This window comes from Gigantopelta aegis, chromosome 1 (genome assembly GCF_016097555.1).
Source record: "Gigantopelta aegis isolate Gae_Host chromosome 1, Gae_host_genome, whole genome shotgun sequence".
In the NCBI taxonomy this organism is placed as follows: Eukaryota; Metazoa; Mollusca; class Gastropoda; order Neomphalida; family Peltospiridae; genus Gigantopelta; species Gigantopelta aegis.
In genome coordinates, this window is record NC_054699.1 from 28,079,107 (window position 1) to 28,100,215 (window position 21,109).

Sequence of the window (21,109 nt, forward strand, 5' to 3'; positions counted from 1 at the left end):
AAACAAAAAAACAAAACAAAACAAAAAAACAACAACAACCCGTAGACAAGATTGGAACACAAAACATACTACACGGGAGTCGAGCACCCTACCACAACACCACAAACCCATTTAATAATTTTGCTGAGAAAGTAATATATGAAGTTGTCCTTTCATTTAATAAACATTTTCGTTTGACATGTTTTTAGCAGACGACAACATAGTTTTACAAATAAAAACAACACACCGAAATGGACTTTAATGAATGAAAAAATATATATATATACTCATCAAAGGAAGATTGCTTAGGCCATGAAGTCGATGTAACTGTAGCTTACATTGCAAATCCATAACCTGGCCTATCTGTCACTGACATTGAAAACCGATTGATAGATCGAAAGACAGTAATTTGCCTATAAACTTGACAATATCGTGCAAAACTAAATTTTAGGAAATGTAGGATCCTCAATAATTTAAAATACTTACCAATTTCTTAAATCTTGGATGAATCACCAAATCTTCCACTTGATGTGCAAAATCATTGTTAATAATTAACGACAGGACCTGAGGACGCGTTGACAGGTGCGATCTGGATCGAGCTGAAGATCACGACATGACGTAGTTGCGTCCCTTTGTTGTAGAAAACGATACAAAACTAATCAATTTATTTTGTTTTCACTATGAGCGCATTCGTGTTCAATCTTTATTTTTACACAGTAATTATATTATCTTAATATTTTGTTGTGTTTAAAAAATGAACACTGAACACGACTGCGCTGATACATTTCTGACGCTCTGAAATTGGCAAAAACGGCTAAAAACATGAATTGAGCCTAAAATCGAACACTTTGACACCAGATTTATAATACTTTCAACACATAACACAGAAAAATATGTGTAACACTAAAACAGTAAAACCTTTATTTATGTCCAACACCTACTTTTAAATCCAAATTGTGAATTTTGTTTCCTTGATTTACTGGGGGCCGCAAACACATTGCTATCTTACCTACTCCTTTGTCCTTTCATTCATTTTCCTTGCATTCAGCACTCGATTACGTGCCTTCGACACGCATGTAGCATGTTCAGCTTTTTGAGAAATGTTTCAATGACATGCCTGCTTAATAATCCTTGGTTTATCCGTCGAAAACCTTAGTTAAACCGTGGTGCATTTGTAAGGGACCGCGGATAGACCACTATCCGGGGTCATCCTTGAGGTTTTTATCCGTCGTGGATCCGGCCAGACGATCCTTGACAGTGTGACCGGGGCTTAAGCCTCAGTCAACACCGTTCCGGTGATGGCCACGCTATCCCACGGTAGGTCCCGGTGCTATGAACCGTAGCTCACCGTTGCTCTGGCTCCAAGTTTGTCCAAAAAGACAGGCTGTCTCGGTGGTGTTAAGGTTATTATACGGTGAGCTACGGTAATTCACGATAACCCACGGTTTCACTACGGAAGACCACGGTATTGCTACTGACCCCACTATGGTTTCCCATGTAATTTCCATACGTAATCATTGCGATGCCTTGTATGTGTTTTGTGTTTTCCTTTAGCAAACCTGCTGTCTGATTATAGAACACATAGAAATCCTTTTTTTCTGTCTCCTTTCTTCTTTCTTCTTTCCCTTTTTGAATAATATTTATTTATGTTCATATTTAAATTGCAAAAATATATTACTGTCGTAAAATGTATGTAGGCCTATTATGGAGAAGGCCTAGCAAGTTGTATAACTTGTGCCTAATCCATTGTTCTTTAAAAAGCAATGAACTATGTTTCAATCAATCAATCAATCAAATGAAGTGAGTTCAAAGTTTTTATGACGAGGCACAAAATGGAGTTGATTATTCCTAATTCTGCAAGTTTTTCCCACGAACGTTGGCAGCCGCTGGCATCTGTTGTCGAGGGGTAGACTGTAACGGAAGACAACCACATCTACAAGTCTAAGGGCTATTTTCGAATACGCTGTACAACCCACTTCTGTGTGTAATGCTTCGGCAATTGTCGACGACGAAATGGTAGCCAGCTGTTGTGTGTTAAAACACACATTTTATTCCTAAATCGTCGTCGTCGATGATTGCCAAAGTATTACACACAGTCCTCACTAGCCCTCCCCATCAACATATCAATAAGGGGAGAGCTAGACGTTACTCGAGCTACAATAAGGGTGGTTATGATCTGTTTTATTTTTATTAGGTACCCTCAAATTATTTTCTGGCAGAAAGCCTGAACAGAAAAATGTGTTATGCAGCCCTCTGTATTGCGACCAATTTGGTCGCATAAGCGGCCATGTTTTTCATTTGGCGACTGAAACATTTCGTACTATCTATATAAAAACACAAGTAGGCGCCATATGGCTCCTAGATGGAAAAGATAACATAGAGGGATGGTGTTATGTATGTAACTGCTTTGAGGTTTCTGGCGCATGTATATTTTCTGGCAGAAACCTTGCTGTTTAGGTCTCACTACACAGATCACTTCCGGGTGAGAGTTCATTCATCACGGTCCACTATAGTTCCTAATTGTGACATATGTTATGGTTCACATATTCACTTCTAGGAAATGGTGAAGAATTAAAACAATATGTATGTTTAATGGTAAGCCTTCTGGCTGTATTTTGCCCATGTTCGGACCAGTACTATAGCCAGATGCGGTCATATAGCAAAAAACTGAGACGGAAATGTTCTCAATTTTAGAGTGAAAATAAATGCTTATATAATGTATGTTCGCAATGGTGTATATTGTTAGTGCCAACAGAACCCGTTCTATTGGCAATCTTCGTTTGAAGTTGGGCAATTTAACATGGGTTTCAATGGCAGATGACATCTGTGTAGTGAGACCTTACTGGATGGTGTTATAGTTTCGTCAAATACTAGAACCATGTAAGAATGGATTCGTTTTACGTCCAAGTTGTTATTTGTTTTTACATTAATTAATGATTGGAATATATTTTGTCAGTACCATAACTGAAAGATGTAAAAATTAGAATATTATTTCCGTAAGTTAAAGTATCGTATTTCCGTGTTTGTCGTTAGTCGATGCTACATATAATATATATTCAAAGACAAAACGATAGGACATAACTATGGAAATGCAATGTCGCATGTTGGAAAGTGCCAAACATTTGCACATTTGTTCTATTAGCCCTTGTCAGAAATTACGCAATGCGCTAAATATAGTAACATACGTAAAGTTAGTATACGCATGCGTGTGCCCAAACCGGAATAGGAAGGCAAATAAACGTGTTTATCTGCATGTACACAACGGCAAATAAATCGTATTAATGGCAAATGGTAATAGAGGTATTTATTATTCCCACTGCGCGAAGAGTAACGTCCCTTGCCGAATTACACTGTATCCAGGCTATTTACCACTGTGGGGGGGGGGGGGGGGGGGGGGGGGGGGGTTGGGGGGGGGGGGGGGGGGGGGGGGGGGGGGGGGGGGGGGTTGGTTCGGAATGGTTTAAGACCAAAAGCAGTGAAACATTAACTTAGACAAAGTCTCCGGAGCCGCCGCCTGTCAAGGGTTTTAACAACGCAAAATTAAAAGATTCATACAATAAAATAAACTTAATTGGAATTTGTTTGCTACTTTTAACAATTAGAATTATAGTTAAATATTCAAACGGATTTCCAGTGATGTTTAATTCTCCAGATATATCAGTATTTAAAATTTAATAAAATATGCTTCCCCTTCCCTCTAAAAACCAACAAAACCGCTACCTCACATATTAATTAGAGAATAACTAACGAGCTACGAGGAATTACGAATTATCTGTCCCGAGTGAATGAATGTTGTAAACCCGAGCCTTTGGCGAGGGTTTTACAACATTCATTCACGAGGGACAGATAATTCGTAACTCCTCGTAGCGAGTTGGTGATTCTCTTTATTACCCATTGTCAATTTTAACTGATTTTTAATGTAAAAATTCCTCTGCAGTCTACAACAAAGCCATCAGCCATTACGTCATATAATCTTACGCGCATTACATGACGTAATGTAAGTGACGTCATAGCATTAACGACGTTCTTTTTACAGCCAAATAATTCCAATCTCTAAAAATCCCTTTATTATAAACCCTTGGATTGGTTAAATTCGTATCACGTGATGATAAAAACTGGCATTCATAGCACCATGAATCTCAGTTTAGCACTATTTTTGGCTATATAGCCGGAACTACTTTATGAATTATGTCAACAAAGGAATCCCCGAGGAATTTCCTTGAGATTCTATTTTTAGACATCAAACAGTAATCGTCTGCCGTCAAACTTGTAAACATCTAAAAATCTTCACATATAAATTATACCATACAAAATAGGTCGCTTCAGACATTTTTTATTAAAGGTTAAAAGTTATTGAAATTACTTACGTTACATGTTTATAGTGAATTCAGAATCCCACAGCTAAAAATCTATTTTGTCGATCCAAAAAAAGTGTATAATTCCAATGGAATTTGGTCTTTTACAAAAGCGATTTCAAAAACAAAATTCAGTCAGTTCATGCCAACCATTAGCAGTAACGCGCATTCAACGGCATTGTACCGGCCTCGGTGGCGTCGTGGTTAGGCCATCGGTCTACAGGCTGGTAGGTACTGGGTTCGGATCCCAGTCGAGGCATGGGATTTTTAATCCAGATACCGACTCCAAACCCTGAGTGAGCAAGGCTCAATGGGTAGGTGTAAACCACTTGCACCGACCAGTGATCCATAACTGGTCCAACAAAGGCCATGGTTTGTGCTATCCTGCCTGTGGGAAGTGCAAATAAAAGATCCCTTGCTGCCTGTCGTAAAAGAGTAGCCTATGTGGCGACAGCGGGTTTCATCTAAAAACAGTGACCATATGTTTGACGTCCAATAGCCGATGATAAGATAAAAAATCAATGTGCTCTAGAGGCGTCGTTAAATAAAACAAACTTTACTTTTTTCAACGGCATTGTAGTATGACGTACACGGTACACAACACATAACCACTGCGATCCAATCTTTAAACGACTCGGGTTTTGAAACTAGGCATATCATGTACATGTCGGGACACAGGAACGAAGCTTCAATTCGAAGCTACAACAGAGAATGTTCCACTTTCCAAAAACGAAACATCAGCATGGCACTGTCAAATGTCACGAATACTTGTGTCGCACCACTTGAAGTCACACATGCCAAAACCATCCTGTGTTGCCACTTCCACAATTACAAGGCCAGTAAACACAGAAACTCGCGACACACCTGTTTCATCCATCTCCGGAAACATTGAAACCACTTTCTCCATGTCAAATCTATCAACACATGGAATTATCACGCACTCAAATATTTTATAACTGTAATTTCAACGTCGTAATTGGTAAATCTGGACAGTAATAAAGAAATGGCGCCCATCCACAGTTCGTAGTTAAATATTCATACACCAACCGCTTCACATATAAATTATACCATACAAAATAGATCGCTTCAGACATTTTTATTACAGGTTAAAAGTTATTAAAATTACTTACGTTATATGTTTCTAGTGAATTCAAAATGTTTCTACTTGGTATTGATATTTAATGCAAAAAATTAATATGAATTGTATTAATGATTGTAACATTGTCGTTCTCTCATTCGGCTATTGACGGAAAAAGCCGAAACTACCATAGGCATTCCGCTAATGTTGAGTATGAATTTCGTGTTAATAAAATAGTAAATAGTTGGAAAATAGAGTTCACTTTTTATTTTAAAGAGGTTTACATTAATGACATGGTTATGTGTTTGGAATTATAAGAATTGAACGTGAAATTTTTTGAGTTTCATGCTAGTATGAAACGCAAAACCGCTTTACACACTTTAGTATGAATGGCGTAGCGCGTTAGCGCTACGCCATTCATACAGTGTGTAAAGCGGTTTTGCGTTTCATACTAGCATGAAACTCAAAAAAATTTACGTTCAATTCTTAAATGTTTACAGTACACAATAATACAACTGTATTTGCATTTGAAAATAATTATTTTTATATATTACTAAAGCCGCTGCTTATGAAAATATACCATTTCATGTTTACGAAACAAATGAGTCCATTTTTTTTTGTAAATTTGTGAAGATCGTATAACGTATGTGTAATCTGACTCATGAATGGAAACATTATATGAATGAAAGTGAAGTTCCGGCCATAGCAAGCAACCAACCAAACGTCGTCATTTTTTAAGCCAGCCAATCAGTGGCTGTAGAAGCAATCTGCACACTGTGCAGAGATTGAAAAAATATTACCCCGTATATTTTAGCCCATATGGGTAATACATATCTTTATCACAACTCTATTGTCCCATTATAGTTTCAGTAAAAAATACAGTCATATAACTACTAATCAATGCTACATGTCTATCTACAATTTATTTATTTATTATTTATTTGATTGATTTATTGATTTATTTTATTTACTTTTTACTATCACTTATATCAGTCACATACAACTTCATTTGAAATATCTGGAATTTACGAAGTTTAAAATTATTATTTTTATTTACATGCATTTATTTATTTATTTATTATTCAATTTTTTTTCTTTGTTTGTTTCATTCCTTCTTCATTTAGACTTCACCATAAATTATATTAGTCAAATACAACATCATTTGAAATATCTGGTATTTACGAAGTTTTAAAATTTAAAATTTATTTGTTAGGCCCTAATTCTTCTTTTTGTTTCACCGTTTTAATTATTGTGGCTTAAATTCAGACTGGGCCTGTTTACATTTGTTGATTGCCCGTCGTCCGAGACATAGTACTTAATATGTTTGCTTCCAACATTCAAACGAAGTACCTTATGACTGCGCATAATAAACCCTCATGAGTTTATAATAAACATACCATGTTGAGTTTGTAGCCATATTATCAAGCAGGCCCGTACGCAGAAATTTATATTGGGGTGTGTGTAATCGACGGCCCAAAGGGGCGGAGTTGCTAGCGGGGTCCGGGGGCATGTCCCCCCGAAATGCAGGAGATGCATCAAAATCGTATACAACGTATGCTGGAGATCGTTTCTGAGAGGTCATGACCCAGTTTAGTGTTATTGTAAGGAGATGTAAAGTGACGTCATTGGAATACTGACGTCATTCAAATTGAAAATTAGCTGTATTATTACAATGCTTTGCCACATTATAATGCTCGTTTTTCATGAATTTCATTTTTTGAGTAGTTGGCAAATGCTCTATTTTTTTTTTTAAGCAAAACGAATCTGTTAGTACATTAGTGATTTGGTTATGACGTGGTATGTATGCTTAAAACCAAGTATCCATACGACATGACCCAGTTAAGCCTGTCGTACACAAGAGCTATCAGCTGAGCAAAAAGTTACTTGAGACGTTTTACAGCTAATAGCTCTCGTTTGCAACAATTTTGCTGAGTTTTTCGTCTCTCGTGGTCGTGAGGAAAATATCTATCGTGTTTGATATTTTTGGCCACGCCTGGCAAAAATCTCACTGTGTGCAAGGTACGTGAGCTATCAACTGAGCTGAATTTACTGACCAATGAAAACACGAACATTGCGTTAGAGTGACGTCATCGCTACAGTCGTAAGCAAAGTGTCTGTTTGATACCATGTATCTTACAACTCGTTGTTTAAAAACGTATTCAACTCGCTTTCGCTCGATAGATACGTTTTTTTAAACAGCTCGTGTTGTAAGATAAATGGTATCATACGGAACTTATGTATTATTCTCTGTGTATATTCCATAGGAAATTCTACAGCAGGATATGACTTTTGACGTCACTCTTGTGACATGCATAGCTACATTGAAAAATAGCTCATTTGACCTCTAGGTCATCGTACAATGTGGCTAAAATAACAGAAATAATAGCTTTTGAATCCCCCCTTAATTGTTATGGTCTGCAGGATAAAGATAATAACTAGTTAATGACGTTGGAATCTGCTTTATCCTGTTCAAGCCGAATGAGAAATCTCCCATTCTTACCTTCACAGGAAAAGGCAGATATCGACATCATTAACTAGTCTCTCTCTCTCTCTCTCTCTCTCTCTCTCTCTCTCTCTCTCTCTCTCTCTCTCTCTCTCTCTCTCTCTCTCTCTCTCTCTGTGTGTGTGTGTATATATATATATATACACACACACACACACACACAGAGAGAGAGAGAGAGAGAGAGAGAGAGAGACACACACACACACACACACACACACACACACACACACACACACACACATTACAGTACTGTACAGGAAGAAACCCGACAACACCCTCTTTCAACAATGTTTTGGTTATATATGTAGGGACAATAGTGTCCAAACCTTCCAGATTTTCAAAAATTGCTTATGTTTATTTAACAAAATTATTGCTGTTATTGTTTCTTTTAAAGTAGTCGATTGCAATACACAGAATTTTTTTTTTTTTACCGGGTTTCCTCTCTAAGACAATGTCAAAATTACCAAATGTTTGACACCCAAATAGACAACTATTAATAAGTCAATATTGTCGTTAAAGAAAAACAGACTTTTAACTTTTTTGCAAATACACAAAGTGAAATATGTCATCTGAAATACAGTACGTATACCCAAATCATGTGACAAAATAAAAATGTGCAAAACCAGGAAGTAATTTCAATTGGAGGATGCAAAAATGTAAAAAATTGCTTTTTCAGACAATTTATTTTATATTGGGAAACATGAATGAGGACGATGTTTATGCTGGTGAAGACGAAACCATTTATACGGATGATGAGATTGCAAAAATCGCAAAAGTTAACGAATTGATAAAACCTCATAATCTCCGTAAACTTCTGAAACAGGATGCTTTGGATGTGGAGAAGGCAGAAGAGAATTTGACTTGGTATCACGGGGAAATATCAAGAGAGTCGGCCGAGTCCATTCTTAAGGAAGGTGAATAATGATTTGCCAATATTTGTAAATGCATTTATATTCATTGATTTCCTGAGATTATTTGACATGTTGAAGTTATATTACATTTTGTGAGGTCAACTGTTATGTGACATAATCTGGGTTCTGTGGTTATTTGACATGTTCTTTGATTGTGTGACATGTTATGAGGTTATGTGACATGTTGAGGTTATTGACATGTTGTGAAGTTATTATGTTGTTTAATGTTCTGGGTTATGTTACATGTTCTGTGGTTATTTGACATGTTCTTTGATTGTGTGACATGCTATGAGGTTATGTGACATGTTGACGTTATTTGACATGTTGTGAAGTTATTTGATATGTTGTTTAATAGGTTAGCTTCCTGGTTGGTCCAGAAGTGTCAACACTTAAGTTAACACATTAAAACACTGCAGCATGATGATGTATACATATACTGTAACACGTTTTTCAATAAAATATTCATAAATTCAGGCTAGACATGGCAGTTTTTGACTTAATTTTAATTTTAAATTCTAGAAAAATTAAAATAAATCTTAAAGGGACAGACCCTAGTTTTTAAAGACTAAGGCATATTTTTCATTATTAAGGCCGTTTATGATCACTGAAATCAAACTTTACTTATATTTTATTGTTTAGATTATTCATTTCCGTACAACCGAAGTGTTTCTGGTCATCCTGGTGTTTCTAATACCACAAAATGCATTTTTCATATTTTTAAAAACGCACGTGCGTCTGAGAAGTATCGGTTATGGAGTCGCGTTTTAGTTTATTTTTAAGGGTATTTCAACGTCACAGACGCTTGTTTCATTCTGTTGTATCCAAATGTATTACAAGTTTGTAAATTAACCAATATTAGTGTCCATTTTTACGGGTTGAAACTAGGGTCTAAGTGAAAAATATACTTTAGTGTTTAAAGATTAGGGTATGTCCCTTTAAAATAAGTAAATATTTATGTTTGTATATAATTTTTAATTGAAGCAATTGAGAAGCAGGGCAGCCAAGACGGCCTGTTTCTGGTTCGTGACTGTACCTCATCGAAGAATGATTTCTCCTTGTCTCTCGTGTTCGACGACAGGATCTATCATTTCCAGATACACCAGGTGTTTGACGGTGCTTATCAAATTGACGACGGGCGAGTCATCCAAGGTAATCTGGTGCTTAAATTATGAAAAACAACTGAACATTAATTTTATTCGTCTCACATAAATATAATGTAAATATTATATCTACCTTTATTACACACCAGTGTAAGATATTGCTGATGTCATAGCAATCACTCAGTGTCTAACTAGTGTAATATTGGCGTCACGTAGATCACTCGCTGACCCAGTTCGTAGTAGGTCTCGACATCTACTTACTTATGCGGTGCGGTTTGTTTGCAGTTGGTTTGTAATAAATAAAATACTAAACTAGCTTGGATGTCATACCATTTTTATGAAACTCGTGAAACTAGCTTTCGCTAGTCAGATACCAAAAGTGTTCACTCGTTTCAAAAAAATGGTTTGACAGGCAAGCTCGTTTAGTATTCTACATTTATTCCACTTACATGAATATAATGTAAATATAATTATTATATCTACATTTATTCCACCTACCTGAATATAATGTAAACATCATTATTATATCTACCTTTATTCCACATACATGAATATAATGTAAATATCATTAGTACATTTACATTTATTCCACCTACATCAATATAATGTAAACATCATTATTATATCTACATTTATTCCACCAGAGTTTATGCTAGAACGAAATTTTTAGTATGGCACTATGGAATTGAATAGTTATAATTGTGTGTGTGTGTGTGTGTGTGCTGAATGCAACCCGTCAACAGAGCATATGGGGCCTCCCCCCCCCCCCCCCCCCCCCCCCCGCGAAAGAAAATGGGTTAGGTTTAGGGTTAGGGTTAAGAAAATATACATGAATGATAAAAGGTCAACTTACAAAAATAAAGTCTGCAAAACATTTTGGGTACAATGCCATACCCGTCTTACTCTGGCAGCAACCTTGTCCACCTAAATGAATATAATGTAAATATCATTATATCTTTAGACAGTATACGCAAACGACACAACAATAAGCTACTTACAGCTAGTTTGTTGTAATCCATAATGCAAGCCCATAGAAACTGGACAGCATTGGGGACGGGGTTAGAGTGGCTGTGCACTCCCACTTGAGGACGAAAATATAGATTTTTGGTCCTACTCTATATACATAAAGATAAAAAATGCTTGTGCCCCCTCCCCCTTCCCTCCCTCATATTAGAGACTGTTCTTTCACCATTAGATATTGTGTTCTCCCCACTTAAGATATCATTCTTAACGGTCAGGGCCCAATTTCACAAAACATTGTAAACCACGTTTTGCACGTAAACGTAAATCTACGACTAAAACATTTCTTGTTAGTACTAACAGTACTGATTATATAGTTTCAAGAATATATATTTAATTTTCGTTTGTCCTTTTCTTTTGTCCTTAAAATACTCCCACTTCACTTACCCGTCCATTCAACTCACTCATCCATCCAGTCAACCCACCTACCCATCCATTGAACCAACTCACCCATCCATTCAACCCACTCGCCCACCCATCCATTCAACCCACATACCCATCCATTCAATCCACTGACCTATCCATTCAACCCATTTACCCATCCATTCAACCCACTTACCCATCCATTCAACCCATTCATCCATCCATTCAACCCACTCACCCATCCATTCAACCCAGCTAACCATCCATTCAACCCACTCACCCATCTATTCAACCCACTCATCCAGCCATTCGACCCACCCACCCATCCATTCAACCCACCTAACCATCCATTCAACCCACTTACCCATCAATTCAACCCACCTAACCATCCATTCAACCCACTCGCTCGCCCATCAATTCAACTCACTCATCCATCCATTCAGCCCACTTACCCATCCATTCAAACCACTAATCCATTCAACCCACTCACTCACCCGTCAATTCAACCCACTCGTCCATCCATTCAACCCACCCACCCATCCATTCAATCCACCTAACCATCCATTCAACCCACTCACTTGCCCATCAATTCAACTCACTCATCCATCCATTCAACCCACCTACCCATCCATTGAACCAACTCACCCATCCATTTAACCCACTCACCCACCCATCCATTCAACCCACTCACCCATCTATTCAACTCACTTACCAATCCATTCAACCCATTCACCCATCCATTCAGCCCACTTACCCATACATTCAACCCATTCACCCATCCATTCAACCCACTCATCTATTCAACCCACTCACTCGCCGATCAATTCAACTCACTCATCCATCCATTCAACCCACCTACCCATCCATTGAACCAACTCACCCATCCATTTAACCCACTCACCCACCCATCCATTCAACCCACTCACCCATCTATTCAACCCACTTACCAATCCATTCAACCCATTCACCCATCCATTCAGCCCACTTACCCATACATTCAACCCATTCACCCATCCATTCAACCCATTCATCCATCCATTCAACCCACTCACCCATCCATTCAACCCAGCTAACCATCCATTCAACCCACTCACCCATCTATTCAACCCACTCATCCATCCATTCGACCCACCCACCCATCCATTCAACCCACCTAACCATCCATTCAACCCACTTACCCATCAATTCAACCCACCTAACCATCCATTCAACCCACTCGCTCGCCCATCAATTCAACTCACTCATCCATCCATTCAGCCCACCTACCCATCCATTCAACCCACTCACCCACCCATCCATTCAACCCACTCACTCGTCCATTCAACCCACTCACCCATCCATTCAACCCACTTACCCATCCATTCAACCCATTCACCCATCCATTCAGCCCACTTACCCATCCATTCAAACCACTAATCCATTCAACCCACTCACTCACCCGTCAATTCAACCCACTCGTCCATCCATTCAACCCACCCACCCATCCATTCAATCCACCTAACCATCCATTCAACCCACTCACTTGCCCATCAATTCAACTCACTCATCCATCCATTCAACCCACCTACCCATCCATTGAACCAACTCACCCATCCATTTAACCCACTCACCCACCCATCCATTCAACCCACTCACCCATCTATTCAACTCACTTACCAATCCATTCAACCCATTCACCCATCCATTCAGCCCACTTACCCATACATTCAACCCATTCACCCATCCATTCAACCCACTCATCTATTCAACCCACTCACTCGCCGATCAATTCAACTCACTCATCCATCCATTCAACCCACCTACCCATCCATTGAACCAACTCACCCATCCATTTAACCCACTCACCCACCCATCCATTCAACCCACTCACCCATCTATTCAACCCACTTACCAATCCATTCAACCCATTCACCCATCCATTCAGCCCACTTACCCATACATTCAACCCATTCACCCATCCATTCAACCCACTCATCTATTCAACCCACTCACTCGCCGATCAATTCAACCCACTCATCCATTCAACCCACTCACCCATCCATTCAACCAACCCATTCAACCAACCCACCCATCCATTCAAACCACTCACCCACCCATACATTCAACCCACTCACCCATCCATAAAACCCACTTACCCATCCATTCAACCCATTCACCCATCCATTCAGGCCACTTACCCATCCATTCAACCCATTCACCCATCCATTCAACCCACTCACCCATCCATTTAACCCACTCACCCATCCATTCAACCCACTCATCTATTCAACCCACTCACTCGCCGATCAATTCAACCCACTCATCCATTCAACCCACTCACCCATCCATTCAACCAACCCATTCAACCAACCCACCCATCCATTCAAACCACTCACCCACCCATACATTCAACCCACTCACCCATCCATAAAACCCACTTACCCATCCATTCAACCCATTCACCCATCCATTCAGGCCACTTACCCATCCATTCAACCCATTCACCCATCCATTCAACCCACTGATCCGAATGAATGTTTAACGACACCCCGGCACAAAAATACATATCGGCTATTGGGTGTCACAAATGGTAAGTATATGAACATATTATTTATATATATTTACGTAAAATCACAGTGTATCCCACTGATCCATTCAACCCACTCACTCACCCGTCAATTCAACCCACTCATCCATCCATTCGACCCACTCATCCATCCATTCGACCCACCCACCCACCCATCCATTCAATCCACCCACCCATCCATTCAACCCCCCCACCCATCAATTCAAACCACCTAACCATCCATTCAACCCACTCACTCACCCGTCAATTCAACCCACTCATCCATCCATTCAACCCACTCATCCATCCATTCGACCCACCCACCCACCCATTCAACCCACCCACCCATCAATTCAACCCACCCACCCATCCATTCAACCCACTCATCCATCCATTCAACCCACTCATCCATCCATTCGACCCACCCACCCATCCATTCAATCCAACCACCCATAAATTCAACCCACCGACCCATCAATTCAGACCACCTAACCATCCATTCAGCCCACCCACCCATCAATTCAACCCACCTAACCATCCATTCAACCCACCCACCCATCCATTCAACCCACCCACCCATCAATTCAACCCACCTAACCATCCATTCACCCCACCTAACCATACATTCAACTCACGCACCCATCCATTCAAACCACCTACCAACCATTCAACCCACTCATCAGTTATACAAATCCAAAATCCAGGTTTAGGTTGCACATATGTGCGATACAGGATACATTTATTACACGGTTTCAAAAGGCCTTTACCACTATAGTAAGATTGAATAGGTATGTAATAAATATATTTTCTTGTTTAGAATATCGGTGTCTGTATAATCAATGTGTTTCAGGTCGTCTTAATATTTGTAAGAAGCCCAAACTAGACTTTGTCTTCAAATAATTTCGTACGTACAAAAAAAAGATATTTTATGAAATAAAATTAAATTTAACTTAGTACAAATATTAGAACGATCAGAAACACGTTTAATATATAGCAGCTAATATTTTATGCAGAAAAGTATATTTGATATGTAATTACATTCGTTAAAAAGTCTCTGTTAGTCGATAACATCTTACAAAGTGCAGCAAACTCAGGAATGACCATATTTCACAACAGAGCAACACTCACTTGCGGCACGTGTGTTCTTCATTGACGTATTTAGCAGACGATATACTATATTCTTTTATATATTCTGTATTTTAAGACCTAGCTACACATCTGATAAGCCTCCATGGCAAGTGGCTAATGTTTTCTTTGTGAAATAAAGTTTTAAACCATGGAACACTGTTTGTTTATATTTATTTTCCGTATCTCTATCCAATTAAGATTCAATCACGCTATCCTGGGCACACACACAATTCAGTTATCTAGGGCTGTCTAGGACAGTGGGGATAGTACTTAGTTGTTGAGATTCTCCGGTCTAACACTAGTCCAATAATCCATTAAGGTTTAAGCACGCTGTCCTGGACACACAGTTAAGCTATCTGGGGATATTTAGGACAGTGGAGGCGTGAGAGAGATTCTCCGGTCTAACACTAGTCCAACAGTCCATTAAAGTTTAAGCACGCTATCCTGGACACACGCACGCGCGCACTTAAACTGTGGGGCTACCTGTCCAGGACAGTGGGAGGTAGTGCTTAGTAAAATGTCTGAATACCAGTTGATACCCGGATACGAACCCAGTACCTACCAGTCTTAACCACTACACCAATAAGGCCGACCATAATGTGGAGTACAGCCATGTCTCGGGCATGACGTCACACCCCACGCCATCCATAGCGTACCCACGCTATCTCGAGGTCAAGACGTGTCTGGACACGTTCTGGGATGACTCCTGGTGTTCCCACGCCATGACCATATATGAGCACGTTTCAAACGCCGTGGAATTATCCACTCCCCGTTACCAAGACTCACATCTGGATGACACACACACACGTGAAACACACGTCAACACGATTAAACCCATCTTGCCATCTGATAGTCATTAACGACTTCCGCACCATCTGTTTCAGTACATCAAAAGACCAGCTGTCACAGTCAGATAAACCCAAATCACTCTAGGAGTCATTAACAACTTCCGCACCATTTGTTTTCTGTACTTCAAAGGAACCCCTACGGTTAACACACTCATAAAACCCACGCTATTTTGTCATCTGATGGCCATTTACGACTTCCTCATCATCGGTTTCCTGTATAGACCCCCGACAGCTGCCAAAGCTATTAACCCCGTTAAAGTAGCGTCCCCACGCTTAAAGGTCAGCCAGCTGCTTGATCCGGAGGTCTCTGCACTGAACGTCTAAAGGTCTAATTAACGAGCTACTTTCGATTCACTAATGTCTGGAACTTTCTTTTTGGCCGACCGTTCAAAATTGCGCCCAATTTCCTCAACCCAAATTGCGCACCTTTTCTCTTTGGCATAATACTTTGCTCTGTTCCAAATTCAACGGTACCATCACCCCCCCCCCCCCCCGATCCCCCCGCCTCCGCCTGCTACCGACCACGGTCGGGCTGCTGGTCCTCCCTTGCACCTGCCAGTGCAGGCGGTCCCTCCTCCCCCTCCCCCACCTTTCCTGTCATGGATGTTATGCAGGGCCGTACCCTCCGGGGGGGGGGGGGGGGGGGGGCAGCTGCCCCCCTGAGAATCTTGTGCTTTTTTTTTATTTTATATATCTCCAGTAATAGCACAGAAATGTTTAATCTTTATAGTATGTTAAAAATTATTTATAAAATTTAGTGCCCCCCCATGGATTTTGGTCAGGGTACGGCCCTGTTATGTATCTCTTTGGTTGTTATTTTTTAAATATGTCAACAATGGCGCTGTTTAAATAATTTTTATATTTTTGAAAATGGCGTTTTCGCGTGCTTTAAACTATTGTTTTGAAAGGGGCATTCGCACGCTTTAAAATGAAAATACCAGAAAATTCCGGAAAAATATTTCCATTAGGTTGGTCGCCCTGTGATGCACTGGCTTAAATCGAATTAAACCGAGAAACCGTAACCGGCAGTTGTGTTCCAATTGCAAAAAAAAAATAAAAAAATCACAATCTTTTTTCTCTCTTTCTTTTTGTCAGGGTCCCTACATAACATTTGCCAAATTTATAACTTTCCAGACAATACTTCCTTAAAGCTCACAACCATATAGCCCCCCCCCCCCCCCCCCCCCCCACATACACACATACAAAAGCACATACACACATACACACACACACACACACTCGCACAGACGCCTACAAACATGCAAACAATAAAAAAGAAAAAACCGGAAAGACTTCCAAACGTTCCAGCATGCTGATTAATACTATCACTAATCCTAAACCTAACTTAAGCCTGAATGAACTGAATGCTGGAACGATCAGAAGTCGGACTGTGTGCAGTTTAACGACGGATTCTTAACGACAATATACACATCGAAAACTGATTAAATGAGTCAGTAAATTTCATTACATTGGAGCGAAAGTGACTTTTAAACGCTTGCCTTCGTAGAATTTATATATCAGTTGAATTTTGATGGATTTCGGCAAAACTTCACTTTCAGTACCATCATAACCATGTGATGTGTTTCGCAGGAAAACACTGATATTTTCGTCAATCGTAGGCTCCGCATAGCTGTCATCGCTGATAACACGTCAGCAGAAGTATATGTTTACTATTTGATTATGATTCAGTTGGAGGAGACAATTATTTTAACTAATTTTAATGCTAACTATACAAAAATATTACACATAAAAAAAATTGTTGTCAAAAGCTTAGCGCACACGGCCAACAATTGTTGCCAACATTGTTGTCAACAATGTCAGATTGATTTATTTTACCCGCACACGGCAGACCTTTGTTGGCCGTGTGCGGGTAAATAAAACATTGTTGACGTGACGTCATCGTTAAAATGGCCAACTACAGGAATAAATGTCAATGATGTCGCGTCGTAGATGAATGGCCCTGGTCACAGGGCGCGAAATAAACGGTATTGCATCGCAAAATGCGACATAAATAACGTGGTTCGCTAGGCAAATGCCTTTTTGTGAAGCAAAGGATTGCATTTCAATTTTTAATTGTAATTAAATATATATATATATATATATATATATATATATATAATATATATATTAATATGAAAATGTGCATGGCATTCAAGCATGAACTAAATTCAGTCACCGGGTCTATAATTTTGAAAGAGGCACGGCAGGTCGGAGGTCACATATTCCGTAAATATTCTACATACCGAGGAGTTCCGATGGCCGACTCGGAACACTTTGGCCAATAAAAAGTATTTTTTCGATTGACAAATCATATTCGTTAATATTCTTTGGCAGTATCATTATTATTATTATTTATTTATTTTTAATTAATAAATGAAATAGCTTAATTGTTTTTCATCGGTAATGTGGTACAACGAAAGCCAGTTAAACTTCAAAATAGTTATTAGTGAATTATAGTTATACATAACTACATGTATCAAGTTTCAGAAAAATTAAATAAAAAATGTACAGAGGTTAGACTTCAAAAGAAAAGTTGACTGCTGGATGCCGCGCAAATCGACAGTAGAAAAGCTTTGCTGACGAACGTCATAACAGAGCTAAAAAAAGGATGTGAAATTTTAAAGATTAAAAAATAAAAAAAAGTGATACCAAGAATTTGTTGAAAACCATTTTTAAATGTAATTTGTTTTATTCAGATGTGGAAAAAATTGCGTTTCAAGCCATCTATATTTCAAAACACTTCCCGAAATAGCATGCCGATTAGTGCCATCGCCCCGTCCCCTCCCGCCGTCCCCTCGCCAACTCCTGGGTCCACAAAATCATTTTAGATATTTTGAAATGTATTTTAACATTAAAGTGAACACGTTTGTATGTTTATTGTTGTTGTTTGTTTGTTTTGTTTTGTTTCTTCTTTTTTTCCCCTTTTTGTGGTTTTCTTTTTAATTTTTTTTTTTTTAGTGGGTTCATGAGCTCTTTTGCCTGGCTGAAACGAGAAATAGCCCAATAGGTCTACCGACGGGAATCGATCCCAAACTGATAACGCATCAAGCGAACGCTTTACCACTGGCTACGTCCCGTTCCGGCTAATAATAATGATAAATGCCTAATAATAATAATAAGTTTATATAGCACTCTCCCATACATTCCGCCATTATATTAGGCATATCACATGACAACTTACTTCATGCTGATTGGTCAGTGCAGTAGTTTTGTCGCCAACATTGTTGGAGTTTGTTGTAGATGGTGATTTTGTTGCCAACACAATTGAACATGTTTGATCTCTCCAACAATTGTTGGCAACATTTTTTTGTTTGTTACAAATTGCCGCACACGACCAACATTTGTCGAAAAACATTGTTGATAACAATGTTGGCCGACAAATATTGGCCGTGTGCGCTAGACTTAACCTAATGGCGTCCAAGCAAAGTTGGGCCCCGTTGTCTTTAAACCGCCAAATATGATTGGTCTAGCACGGCTGTCAATCACGCCGTACGGAGGGGTCAGTTGGTGTAATGATACACATCAACGGCAGGAAACGGTTTAATATATGCAAAGTATGCGAAGTCAGATTCTGTATTAATGATATATCTTCCCGCAGGTCTTGACCAGCTGATAGTGTACTACAATAATGACGCACATGGCCTGCCCACCAAGCTGACGAATTTCTGCAAGGGATGTGCGCCTCCGACTCACAGCCGGAAATACGGAGTAACCAATCTGCTGCATCGAGTTTGTCTTTCAGGTTCAGTACTCTCTCCTCTTGCTTCTCTGTGAGGTGTAATGGGTGTCCCTTAATGGTCTCTCTCAATGATCTCCCTCAGTGAGCCATGGAATCAGTGATTAAAACATATATTTACTAGCCACGATTAATAATTAACTAGCCCTACTTTACAATTTCACTAAATAATAGTAATAATCAGATATGTCACTTAAAGATGGAGATAGAGCTTAAAAACACTGTCGTTGGGGGTTGGGGTAGGGTCAGGATATTCATATTTACAAAATTGACTTAACTGGCGTCGGGAATTGCAATAGTATTATTTACTAACTCAGCACTGAATATTACACGCCATGAGAGTGGGGCTACCATATCCCAGGTCCTGTTTTTGAGTTATTTCCCTTCAATCCATATCTTCCCAACTTAAAGAGTTATTTCCCTTCCATCTACATCTTCCTAATGTAACTCTCTATAGCTTATAGTACGTCCACAGGAAATGTCTTTTTTTCATACTACATAATGCAATACAAGTTATTTATTTCTGTGCTGATTGATTTGTAAATTTCACATAAAAATAGTTTGTTTGTTTTTTTAATTTCCAAAAACACGTTTACATTTCTTCTTAAGTCAAACCAAACTGAAATGATTATTAAGGAGGGGATGGATTATAGACTTCTTACTCTTCTATCAAAATTCTCATAACTTAGTTATTTCCCCTTCGATTACTTAAATGAAAGGTTTAGGCTGGACCCTAGGTTGGTAAATGTGGTCAGAAATAAAGAATTATATTTGCCAAATTTGAATTCAATTCACATTTGGAGATTTGGTGAAGAATACTTAAAAGTCTGCACACCAACACTAAAGATAATTAGTCACGTGAACAGGTTTCCACCAGTAAAAGTTAACCGTGTAACCAGAGTAAGAGTTGACCGTGTGATCTTAGTAAGGGTTAACCCTGTGATCTTAGTAAGGGTTAACCCTGTGATATTAGTACGGGTTAACTCTGTCACCAGAGTAGGGGTTAACCGTGTAACCAGAGTAAAAGTTGACCGTGTGATCTGAGTAAGGGTTAACCCTGTGATCTTAATAAGGGTTAACTCTGTCACCAGAGTAGGGGTTAACCGTGTAACCAGAGTAAAAGTTGACCATGTGATCTGAGTAAGGGTTATCTCTGTGATCAGAGTACGGGTTAACCGTGTAACCAGAGTAAGAGTTGACCGTGTGATCTATCACAAAGATATTGAGGGAAGAAACCCACTGTCGCCACGGGCTACACTTATCAGTTAGCAGCAAAGGTTCTTTTATATGCACCATTCCATTGAGAGGTTAGTACATATTACAGCCTTTGATATACCATTCGTGGTGTACTGGCTGGAGCGAGAAATAGCCCATTAGGTCTACTGACAAGGATCGACCCCAAACCGACCGCGCGAGCACCTTACCACTGGGTTACGCCCCCTCCCCCCGTAAAAATGCGTGGTGATTCTTATACATGCGTGTGCAGAGGGAGGGGGGGGGGGAGAGAGAGAGAGAGAGAGAGAGAGAGAGAGAGAGAGAGAGA

General features: G+C 39.3%; 1 protein-coding gene across 1 annotated transcript in view; it reads left to right on the top strand.

The window, feature by feature from the left end:
• LOC121374144 (tyrosine-protein kinase HTK16-like) overlaps positions 1-21,109 on the top strand; it is a 44,620-nt gene that overhangs the window by 11,546 nt on the left and 11,965 nt on the right. Inside the window, exons 2-4 of the mRNA XM_041501144.1 lie at positions 8,592-8,829; positions 9,808-9,975; positions 19,429-19,572. Coding sequence (XP_041357078.1) covers positions 8,616-8,829; positions 9,808-9,975; positions 19,429-19,572 — 526 coding nt within the window. The 5' untranslated portion in view covers positions 8,592-8,615. The remainder of the gene's footprint in view (positions 1-8,591; positions 8,830-9,807; positions 9,976-19,428; positions 19,573-21,109) is intronic.